Source organism: Halictus rubicundus, chromosome 14 (assembly GCF_050948215.1).
Source record: "Halictus rubicundus isolate RS-2024b chromosome 14, iyHalRubi1_principal, whole genome shotgun sequence".
Taxonomy (NCBI): Eukaryota; Metazoa; Arthropoda; class Insecta; order Hymenoptera; family Halictidae; genus Halictus; species Halictus rubicundus.
In genome coordinates, this window is record NC_135162.1 from 5,047,264 (window position 1) to 5,059,028 (window position 11,765).

Here is an 11,765-nt window from a genome sequence, read left to right on the forward strand (position 1 = left end):
AAATATGCAAATACCGTCGACCCCGTTTCTGCAGCGGCTGAAACTTCTGCAACATTCGCGGTGCGTTGCATGCTGCAGCGCCGCGCCGCCTGCATCGAGATTTCTGATGCAACATCGACGCGGTGCGAGTTCATCGTTTTAGATCGCTGTCTTGATTTACGGATTCAAGTCTTTGCCTGACCACGCCCGCCCGGCTGACCGCGACACCAGCCTATCACACTATACCGTACTATGCTATAGGTGGTAGCCTATGGAAAAACGGCTGACACGCGTTCGTACGGGGTGGATGACGTACACAACTGTTCCTCGGTATAGGTAGGAAAATAAGAGTATAAAAGACAAAGTCGATGCCGGTATTTTCATCAGTCGCTTGCACTTTCGAGTTCGAAGAATCTCAAGCTACCCAAACCAACCAACAAAATGAAATCCTTGGTAAGACACCACCTGCTTCAGCCTTACTTCGCTAGCAATTAACAATAGTGCACGGTTAAATTTACATCGGTTCGATCGAGCCGTCCGATGCAAGATCGGTAGGTGTTAATCGATTGGATCACGGAGCGATTAACGCTAAACCTACCGAGCACAAAACATAGAAAAATGAAACGTCTTATAAAAGGGAGAAGATTGAATTTGTTTAACTTTGTACGATTTTCATTGTAATGTGTGCTGAAATGAAGAAGTTCATTCAGTAATTTCCTATGAAAGCGTTCTTATAATTTCAATAATTGTGAAATAGGAAACCGGCCATTTTGACCGTGGTAGGATTAGTGTTAAGTAAAAGACCATTCAATGAGACACAATATTAAGGGTTCGCAATTACATTACAATTGTTTTATTCGTTGACGATTAATCCATCGAGCTGTGGCTTTAAGTCCGACAAATATTGACTTACACCACTTTTTCATTAAACAGCTCGATTATCATTTATTTTTCACTGTTTCTTCGTCCATTCTTTGTCCATCAAATGCACTAATTTTCTATCTTTGTCCACCGAGATTACTTCGCCAATCTCAAGCAATTATCGATCGGTTATTAATCGGCGTTTTACCAATTGTGCTTAGAAATCTTCTTATACATAATAATTCGAAGTAATCAGATTACTGAGGGTGATTTGCTGGCTCACGATTGAGATTGTTAATGCTGTTGAAAGATCTATTAAACAATCCTTAGCCATTTAAAACAAACTTTAAACCTCGGACTCTTGCGACTTCTAGGCCTATGCCGGAGTCATTTCTGACCCACGCCGATATTTCACTACAGTTTCTCTTCCGATATAAGGCGATCGCTGGGGATCGGCTTTCGTCGTATTTCGAAAGAAGAAGAAGATTTTCTTATTTCGAGATGAAAAGCGTCGTCTTATATCGGAATAAATAATGAAATAGTAGCCGGTGAATAATTAGTAAATGAGTGGTGGAAGGAGCTTCTAAATTGAACTGTGCCGATTTTAATGGAACTGAACCGTGCATTGTTTGAATTGATTGAAGGAATATTTAGGGTTGTATTAATCGACGATTTCGTCTTTTTTTCAGGTGATCCTTTTCGCTATCCTCGCCGTCGTCGCGGCTTTCCCCGAACAGGAACGTGAACGTCGTGGAATCCTCGGTGGAGCAGCTCTTGCTTCCCCATGGATCGGCGCTTCCAATATCGCTGCCGGCCCCATCGCTGTTGCCGCCGTCCCTAAGCTCCTCGCAGCGCGTAATTATCTCTCCATTTAAATTGCTATACCGTCCTATTCGCTAATTGTATTACACTCGCTGGAATCTCCTTCCAAATTCGCCCTGAACGTCGCTGATTACCGAAGCGTCAAAAAGTCCCTCGAGGTCGAAGCAATCGTTGCTAGTCCAACTGAGATTGAAACGTTCGAGCTTATTTGATGAATCTTTCTGTTACATCTTGCTAATTAGAGCAATCTCCCTGTAAACTCACCGCGAACACATTGACCATCGAAGCAGTCCGCAGTCCCATGATAATAATTGAAGCTTATTTATAGGACTGTGGGTCTTCTTGCAAAAGAAAAATTGTTTGCATTAATATTTTTATGAGTCGTAACAATACTGTTGTTCTTACATTTTTTAAATATTTCTACTGTCTGAAATTCCCAGTTTTGCCGTAAATGGGTAGCAATTTGACACAGTGCGAAGATTGAAAGAATCGGATAAGGGACCCATTTACTGTGGGGGTACCAATTATTGTGCCTATATTAATTATACTTATTTTTAAAGCAGAACGAATATTACATAACGGACATAAGTATAATTAATATAGGCACAGTAATTGGGACCCTTACCATCAATACTTTGTGGCTCCTTGTAACAAATGCAGAACATTTTTATTTTCCACAAAGGAAAAATTTGATTGCCGATTTGATTACCCTTCGAACGTTTTCCCATCTTGCCGGCAACAACAAATCGCTCGTACTAAAATTAATTTTGATACTTTGGCGAATGGTTCGGCCCCCATACAATGTTTACGCCGTGTCTCATGGTGGTTTCTTATGTTTGAACAGCCGCCGTCGTAGCCGCACCCGCACTTGCTTCCCCATGGGGACTGAAAGCTTGGTAAGACAATTTAGCATCCTGGCGTCACATGGACCTGAAGTATTACAATGAAGTTCCACGGTCAGAGAACTATCATTGCTCAAAATTTGGATTCGGCGGCTGACGATCCCCATCAACCCTCTCCCGGCAGCAATTATCAACCCTTCGCGATTGGCACCATGGAAAAATGTACCTCCTCCCCTACCTTTTGTAACAGAAAATTTATCATCAGATAATAAACTTATTTTAAAACTTAATGTAAACTGTGCTCCATTTTCTACCCTTTTCACTTTACAATTTAATTCTAATCCTACTTCGGTCTCGAATTGTTTACAATTCTTGCAATTGTAAAGACATAAATAGCACACATAGTAATTTCACTGCAATTTATAGTGATGAACACATAATAATTTTATAATAATAAAAATCACACGAGCTCTAAATAAGTTCAATCGTTTTATTCTTATAAGTAGACTGCGGATTTTTTTGCAAAACAAAAATTATTTCCACCACTTGCGAGAAACAGTAATCGTATAGACCTTCAAGATATTAACATATACAAATTTGTTTCTAATTTTGCCTACTGTTTTAAATTGCATGCACTCATTTTTCCTATTTACAGGCAGTACAGACTAACTACTTTTAGTGTTTACATCAACTGTGTTCTGATGTTTACCCTCTTATTTTGCAATTTATTATTACGTGTATCTATTGGGTCGTCCCATAAGTTCGTGCCGTGGATATGTTTACATTATTCACCACTGAAAAGTATTTTCATGAAACACCGCAGAAATGTTATAGTGACGGTACGATGTCTTTGCCAAAAAGGTCGGAAGAGGTTGTGGAATGAAAGGGTGATTAAATATTTTATTTTCAGAATATAAATGGTACAAGAGTAAACGGCACGAACTTATGGGACGACCTAATATGTTCTACGTCAGACCTGGGCAACTTCTTCCCCGCTGTCGCTTCAGCACTCCCACTACCACCGTACCGGTTCCCCCACTATTAATTATTTTACATTGCCCTTGCCGTGCTTTGCCTCGCGTCCTCGCGTCACTGCGAATATACAGTGCGTGTACATCTACACTCCACGGGAGGTAGGGGGGGGGGCACAGGAGTAGGGAGAGGAGTCGTCAGTGGCGCCAGTGTCGCCAGATGAAGACTCGTTCCCCCACTCTAATTTCCCCCCCTACCGCGCTATTCCCCAAGTTTCCGACGCGTTGCGTCTTCGTCGTGCATACTCCGGTACTGGCAGAGAGGGGGTAACTTTTTCCCCTCAATTCGTGCTCCCAATCCGTGCTACCCCCACTCTGCTAAGTCGCTTGTCCGTAGCTTTGCCAGTAGCTGTGCACAGTGTCTCAAGACGTGTTCCCCCACTCTAATTTCCCCTTCCATCGCGCTTTTCCCCACGCTTCAGAGAGAGAGAGGGGGGGGAGGTAATTTTTTCCCCTCAATTCGTGCTCCCAATCCGTGCTACCCCCTCTCTGCTAAGTCGCTTGCCCATAGCTTTGTCAGTAGCTGTGCACAGTGTCTCAAGACGTGTTCCCCCACTCTAATTTCCCCTTCCATCGCACTTTTCCCCACGCTTCAGAGAGAGGGGGGGGGGGTAATTTTTTCCCCTCAATTCGTGCTCCCAATCCGTGCTACCCCCACTCTGCTAAGTCACTTGTCCGTAGCTTTGCCAGTAGCTGTGCACAGTGTCTCAAGACGTGTTCCCCCACTCTAATTTCCCCTTCCATCGCGCTTTTCCCCACGCTTGAGAGAGAGAGAGAGGGGGGGTAATTTTTTCCCCTCAATTCGTGCCCCCTAACCCCCATCTGACGATACTGTGTGGCCCACGAGCCGCAAGTTGCCCAGGCCTGTTCTACACACAGTGCTGTCTATGCTGTCTACCCTCCCATTATAAAATGATTCGTACATCGACTAACAAACAATTGGATTGGCGAACACAATTCAATTAACAACCACGTCGCTCATGAATTTCGAAATAATTGCGGAAACGTGTGTTCAGCGTGGCTCCACCAACATGTATATTTTGTAATCACGTTACAGGTTCCATGAGTATACATATATACCGGGTGAACCACGAATCGTGACCACTAAAGATTATTCTGTTATTAGCAGTCCGATTGAAAATATTTTTCGTGATGTTTCACGTGATTATAGCAATTTGTTTTGTCAACTACTTTTCTTCGTGATTTTTCAAGGCCACCTCCAACGTGACCCTGGTATTTTTACAAACACACCTATCATTTTTTACGCCTATCTGTTAGAGGATTTCAAGACGATTTCGGTAGGTATCATAACATAACTTTTACGTTAGTTTAAGCGATGGTCAAAATGGCGTCCGTTAGTTGAAATGCACTCGTGAATAAAAGAGCGTTTAGTGCTTTCTATGACCTCTGCACTGATAGCTGAACATGCATCTGCAATTCTCTGTCGCATATGTTCCAGCGTTGGAGGACTGCTAATAACAGAGTAATCTCTACTGGTCCACGATTCGTGGTTCACCCTGTATGTAACGTCGTGCATTTTGCAGGCGTAATAATGCATTTTAGGGCAAACATCGCTCGTGTATTATTAGTTAATTGGAATATTGGTAGAAATGAGAGCTAAAAATAGGAACAAAAGTTCCATTGGACCAGCGAAATAATAAGGTCGATTTTTTTGAAAGGTTACTCGACGAAAGGTTTTCCTCGACGTTTGGAAGCAGTAATACAAGCAAAAGGCGGCAATACCAAGTACTAATTTTGTTATGTGTTCAATTTATTACGCATATCATTGAGTGTCCAGTTATTTTTGTCTGCTGATAAATAGCTGTCATTTTCGTTATGGTTCGACGCGTTTACACAAAGATGTAAATATGAACTTTAATTATTGACTAAATAATCTATACGCTATAAGAATATATAATAAATAAAACTTAAATTTATAACAGTCAAGTCAATTCGACTTTTCATTTTTACCTGTTTCCACTAACTGTCCACTTATTTTTGTCCCCGACTGTATATACATATATGTATATTTTCTATACACGTTGCGGCTGACTGTTTGCTATGATTGTCGGCTGATCTGTTCGCATAGCGTTCGAAGTATGCCGCTCAAAACTGCACCGACTAGTTTGTCGATATGCAATCTATTGTTGCCAACATGTATCTGTGAACTGCATTCGTGAGATAATACGAAAAAATAATGCAACACTGAGTGCTTGTACCACGAGACTGACAATTGTGAATTGATTTCACGATAAGAATATTAAAAGAATATTAAGAACAGACTGTGGATCTTGCAAAATAAAAATTGCAAGAATCAGAAATCAAGTGGGAAAATTTCACTGTAAAATAATATATTCTTCATTCGTTAATAATATACCTAAACACTATTTCTATTTTTTCAAATTGCACCTATTCATTGTTGAGTACATAAAATTCGCCGATGATAAATGATATATGAGGAAATTCTATAAATCGAACTCCGTCAAAAATGGATCATTTCGTCCCTGCAGTTATTTTGCCACTCCATTTTCAAAAGTGCATTTGCCCTTTTTGACATTTCTCCATGAAAAAAAAACAGCACTTTATGAAATACAATCGATAAAATACGAAAAACGTACTGCTATATGTAGGTACGTGTTCCGGACGCAGTGCGTTAATATTTTACAAATGTCCCGCAACAATTGGTTCTCTGCTTTTTACTGGAAATTCCTCTTTTTCAGTCTCGTGCATACTTTCAATGCAAACCCATGCACTTCCTGCATGAAAATTTTTAATTTATCCCGACAGTATTGTTCCCTAATAATGGAATAACGAAAAAACTTTTATATACCAGACCGTACCAAAAAACATCACGGTTCCAAACTTCTTCCACATGTATCTATCCATTGTTATGCTGCAGTACCATACGGTCGTGTTTTCCCTCGAAGCTTCGCAGTTTACTTAACAATACTCAAATTAATTGCATATAGTTTGTTGCATAAAGCCATAGTACACAGTATAAAATTCCATGGCTTGCTTCTGCCGAATTGTTTTAATATTTGAGCCGTTATTTTTTAGTGTCTTTTTATTTATTTATTTTATTTTTATTTACTTTATTTCGTAAAGTCCATTTTTTCATACATCGAGATATTTAAGGGTTTGCGTTTGAATTAATTTGAAAATGTTGGCAAACGTTAATCAATTCAGGTGACGTTTTTAACACTATAGATCTGTTAAATTTTATTATGCGATAATAATGATTACAATTGTTAAAGACAATAAACGATTGTTTAACTCCAAATGGACTTTCAATAATTTTCAATAATAAGATATTATAAGAAATGAAAACAAGACAAAGTTTAAGTCCATATTTTTGTAGACATTGGATTTACTGAAATGGATTTTTTAATGTAAAAAATAGTAATTAAAATGAAGACATGTGAATACACGAATAATCAAGTTTGTTAAGAAATAACTACAGTAATATTAAAAATGTAGATATAAATAGACGAGAGTAAAATATAATTATTTCGTTAATTGAAAGAACTCCAATATTCCCGCGAAAAAATGTATTACTCTTACTTACCAACATCACTATCAAAAATATAATCTATATCAAATATATCTATATATCTATATATAAATATAATATCTCAAATTGAGATATTATCGTCCTTTCGATAGGTATGCGGACTCATTGTAATAACTGTATGAAATATTATTTATTTACAACTTTGATTCTCTGCTTTGATAACAATTATATATAAGTAATACTCACTTTGCAATCGATTAATATAAGAAACAGAAACCAAACAGTAGGATTTGCGAAAGAATACTAAACAAAATCAATGAAATTACTTCTCACCACATTATCATGGCAACGATACTATTATCTTGTTTACGATGTTGTTTTTAAGGCACTAGTTAATATCTGTTAAAGGGCAGTGCACACTGAAGTCGTAATAATCAATAATAATTGCAATTAGGAAGTTGTATTAACTGGGATTATTAGAAATGGACTTATTCCACTTTCAAAAACAATATTTTTGCTGTAACATTTTATAGCTAAAATTCTTTTGATCACTATATCAAGAAATCGTGCTCCATTGAATGTATGATTATAAATATAAAAAGGGGATATCTATATCTTACTAAAATTGCCATTGACTCATTCTTTCCCAAAAATGGAATTATATCAATTGAAAAAAAAACCGCTCATTTGATGAAGAACGTACATTGTATTTGATAAAACATTTTAATAAGGAAAATAATCAGTGAAATAAGTGTTAAACGTAATACACTCGATCTTTGAGCGCGGAGCTTATGGCTGTGGACTTTCCGTTCACTCTGCGCGTAACCGCAAGTTTGCATCTAAACAAAAGTCACCTCTACGAGTCGACCGACGCGACGCGTCGCCTAAACTCGCGGCCCGCGGGCTACATTAGGCGTGTTCTACCACTTCTTCATTCCGCTGAGGTGGGAAGTGACGTTCCCCCACTATATGACACGGTCGTATCGCCCAGAAGCGCATAGCATTTGTTTCTATCGCGGACATATTTACTATAACATAATCCCCGTGGGGGGACGGAAAGACTTCAACTCGAACTTGACTGTTATTTACTTAACAAATCAGGTCAGATGTGAACGCCCTTTCCAGTCTATCTCAATTGTTATTAGCTTAGGACCTAGTTGTAGCCTATTTCGCGACACGAAAATCTGTCGGATTAATTCCACCTACATCATAGAAACGGCCCACTGCGCGGCGTTTAACAATCCGAAGTAATTAAAAACTGGAACAACTGCCCCCCCCCCCCCCCCCGTGGACGACGAGCAGGCTCGATAACTTTTATAGCCACTTAAACGGTTCTCAAACTGTACAGGGACTATACTTCTCGGGATTAGTGGCGGCAGCGGCGGCTGGATTAAAAGTAAACAGAAACAAGTACGGCGGAGGTTCATTTATTATCGTATAAAAGCGTACAATGGTGGGGGGCTGAGGGCTAGGTACAAGGAGATTCTGCTATAGGAAGAATCTCGGGGAGAAATATATCTGGAGCGCGTCCTCTCTCGGATCGATGAAGAGTATTTAATCGTCGGCTTCGAATAATCATGGTGGTCCCGATCAATCTCTCGCGATTTCGCTTCGTGGTGAAGTCCCGAGGGCTGATGGGATAGAAGTCGCTTGCATGGGAGATCCTTTCAATTGTCGTAGAGGGTCGAGGTAGAGTTAGGTCCGGCAGGCGATTACCACAGTCCCAGACCTGCGTGGCCTGCAGATACCACTGTTCCTGCTGGGCCTGCGACCACCGTGGGTCCTTTAACACAAGAATTTTCATGATGTTTACACAATTAGGTAGCTCCTATTTTCTGCGAATTTAACAAATTCCTCGCTAGTCCTCACATAATTAGGTCTGGTGGCTCCTGGAATTTTTTTAAAGGAAGCTTCATGATGTAGCAACTGCTCAAATTCCTTGTTAGTCTTTGAATAATTAGGTCTCACAATTTTTTGGAACAGAAATTCAATCAGAAAAATAATTTCTCAATCAACTGATGAGGTAGCTCTTGACTATATTTTTGTAGAGCTTGACCGCTTAAATTGATTTCGACTAAAAGTGTCCCCAAATCTCATCTCATTATTTGGAAAAGAAATTCCCCAATCAGAAAAATAATTTCTCAATCAACTGATGAGGTAGCTCTTGACTATATTTTTGTAGAGCTTGACCGCTTAACTTGATTTCGACTAAAAGTGTCCCCAACTCTCATCTCATTTTTTGGAAAAGAAATTCCCCAATCAGAAAAATAATTTCTCAATCATCTGATGAGGTAGCTCTTGACTATATTTTTGTTGAGCTTGACCGCTTAACTTGATTTCGACTAAAAGTGTCCCCAACTCTCATCTCATTTTTTGGAAAAGAAATTCCCCAATCAGAAAAATAATTTCTCAATCATCTGATGAGGTAGCTCTTGACTATATTTTTGTTGAGCTTGACCGCTTAAATTGATTTCGACTAAAAGTGTCCCCAACTCTCATCTCATTTTTTGGAAAAGAAATTCCCCAATCAGGAAAATAATTTCTCAATCATCTGATGAGGTAGCTCTTGACTATATTTTTGTAGAGCTTGACCGCTTAAATTGATTTCAACTGAAATTGTCCCCAAATCACATGGAACTGTTTGTGAGCTGTCTATAGAACTTCTCTAAATAGATCATGTCCTGTCATGTTGCAGCACACGTCAACTCGGCGGACGTCTGACGTTAATACCCGCAATCACGATCGATTGGAGGTGATATAATGCAGCTAGCTTACCGGCAGCCGGTCCCACGACAGCAGCAGAACCAGCAGCGGGCCCAGCAACGACGGCAGAACCGGCAGCTGGTCCAACGACAGCGGCGGAGCCCGCCACGGGCCCAACCACGGCAGCAGACCCAGCGACAGGGCCCACAACTGCTGCAGCGGGTGCTAGAGGTCCTGCGAGAGCCACGCTAGGCAAGACCCCACCGAGGACTACGGCGCCATTATGGCCCCAGGGGCCCCAGCCAATTGAACGACGTTCGCGGTCAGGGCTGGCGGCAACTATGGCCAGGGTGGCGAAGAGAACGAACTGAAATTGCAAACAACATTATTCTTCTATTATTAATTTTGTTCGTTATCGTCTTCTGTTAGACGTGTCCTGTTAATTCCCATTGCTATTCTATTGTTTGAAAGGGAGTTTCTGTTGGTCCGAGTTTGCAATTTAAGAAGTGCTAGGTAAGCTTCTGTGTTATGAATCGGTCAGATAAGTACTAAAAACGAAGTCGGGTATGGCAATCGACAAATTCGCAAAGACAATGTAAAGTAGATGTCCATCAAATATTATATTTAGGGGCAATATAAAATAAAAGCTGAAGAAGCATTCTCTCTAGGTCAGTTGGAAGAGATACAAACAGAGAGTCCAACGATTTAAGTTCCGATGGAGCGTGCCATAAACAACGTTTCACGATTTGTTTACACGTGTGTACGTTCAAATTTGTTTGACACGCGTTGTTTACGTTTGGCTCGATCGACGTGCCACGTCTCTCACACCTGTTGTTTACGTTTGGCCCGATCGACGTGCCACGTCGCTCCCACGATATTGTAGGCGATATGATTAAAACAGAAAGCTGGAGGTAGCAATGGTAAAGAAAACATCGAATAAAACAATGGATAAAATGCTAAAGACAACATCGAATCGACAGTCAGCCTTGACCTCTTAAGTACGGCGCGCTCGTTCGCAACTCCATCTCCCAGGTACGGCGCACTTGTCCGCAATTCTGTCTCCCAGGGACGGCGCGTCTAACCGCGAACGGCAAAAAAGCCACTATAGTGGTTCGTACCTTTCAAACTGATGCTTTCCACGGAAAGCCACTATAGTGGCGTACCGTTCAAACTGGTGCTTTCCACGGAAAGCCACTATAGTGGCGTACCGCTCAAACTGATGCTTTCCGTGGAAAACCACTATAGTGGCGTACCGTTCAAAGTGCCGCTTTCCACGGAAAACCACTATAGTGGCGCACCGTTCAAACTGGTGCTTTCCACGGAAAGCCACTATAGTGGCGTACCGTTCAAACTGATGCTTTCCACGGAAACCCACTATAGTGGCGTACAGTACTTAAGAGGTTAATGACCGGCATAGAAGTTTGAAGAGTTAAACAGATGAAAACGTGATGAAACGATTCTGCACAATTAGTTAAAAATCAGCTTCTCAATAAAGAAGTGAGAGCGTAATTAATTTGAAAAAATCGGAACTGAAAAATCAGCAAAGGTGCTGTTTACGTCTAGGGTATCCTTACCAAGCACTTCATGTTGTTTGCGGTAGTAGTCTTCAGCGGGCTGGTGACTGATGCTCAACCCCGAAGACCCCGAGCCTTATATACCCAACCTGTGACACCGGAGGCTCGGAAAACAGCCTTCAACAACCCCGTGTATGAAAGTAAGAATATATTAAACAAGTTAGGGTGCGGTCACCGATGAACGGGATCGCAGCTGCCGATGCAAGTTCCGGATCCAAACGTCACGGACAGGAGAATTGTTATCACGGTTATCACAAGGCTGTCGGACAGCACGCCTGTTACCGCATACCGGTTGTTGCAGCTAGGGAACATTTTCCTGACGGTCAGCAGTTCATGCTGGCTTCCCGCGAAATTGCTGATCGTCTCTATCATTCCCGAAACTCTGCCCTTTTCAGAAACACGCTATTAACTGCGTGGGTTTACCGCCACGCAATTATGGACC

General features: G+C 40.9%; 2 protein-coding genes across 2 annotated transcripts; one reads left to right on the forward strand and one right to left on the reverse strand.

Annotated features, from left to right (window-relative positions):
* The first annotated feature begins 288 nt into the window (after positions 1 to 288).
* Positions 289 to 2,794, forward strand: Apd-2 (apidermin 2). Its single transcript, XM_076800353.1, has 3 exons — positions 289 to 432; positions 1,530 to 1,695; positions 2,507 to 2,794. Exons 1-3 carry the CDS (start codon positions 421 to 423, stop codon positions 2,560 to 2,562), a joined length of 234 nt encoding a protein of 77 aa, XP_076656468.1. The 5' UTR covers positions 289 to 420; the 3' UTR covers positions 2,563 to 2,794.
* A 5,663-nt stretch (positions 2,795 to 8,457) lies between these two features.
* Apd-1 (apidermin 1) lies at positions 8,458 to 11,386 on the reverse strand. Its single transcript, XM_076799911.1, has 3 exons — positions 11,324 to 11,386; positions 9,822 to 10,116; positions 8,458 to 8,829 (listed from the first exon to the last, which is right to left on the reverse strand). Exons 1-3 carry the CDS (start codon positions 11,333 to 11,335, stop codon positions 8,759 to 8,761), a joined length of 378 nt encoding a protein of 125 aa, XP_076656026.1. The 5' UTR covers positions 11,336 to 11,386; the 3' UTR covers positions 8,458 to 8,758.
* Positions 11,387 to 11,765: the final 379 nt, after the last annotated feature.

Bases quoted from the DNA above. Each gene is read 5' to 3' on its own strand.
- Apd-2 (XM_076800353.1), top strand. The intron at 1,696-2,506 runs GTAATTATCTCT...ATGTTTGAACAG, and splicing joins CCCTAAGCTCCTCGCAGCGC to CCGCCGTCGTAGCCGCACCC.
- Apd-1 (XM_076799911.1), bottom strand. The intron at 8,830-9,821 runs GTAAGCTAGCTG...CTTGTGTTAAAG, and splicing joins TGTCGTGGGACCGGCTGCCG to GACCCACGGTGGTCGCAGGC.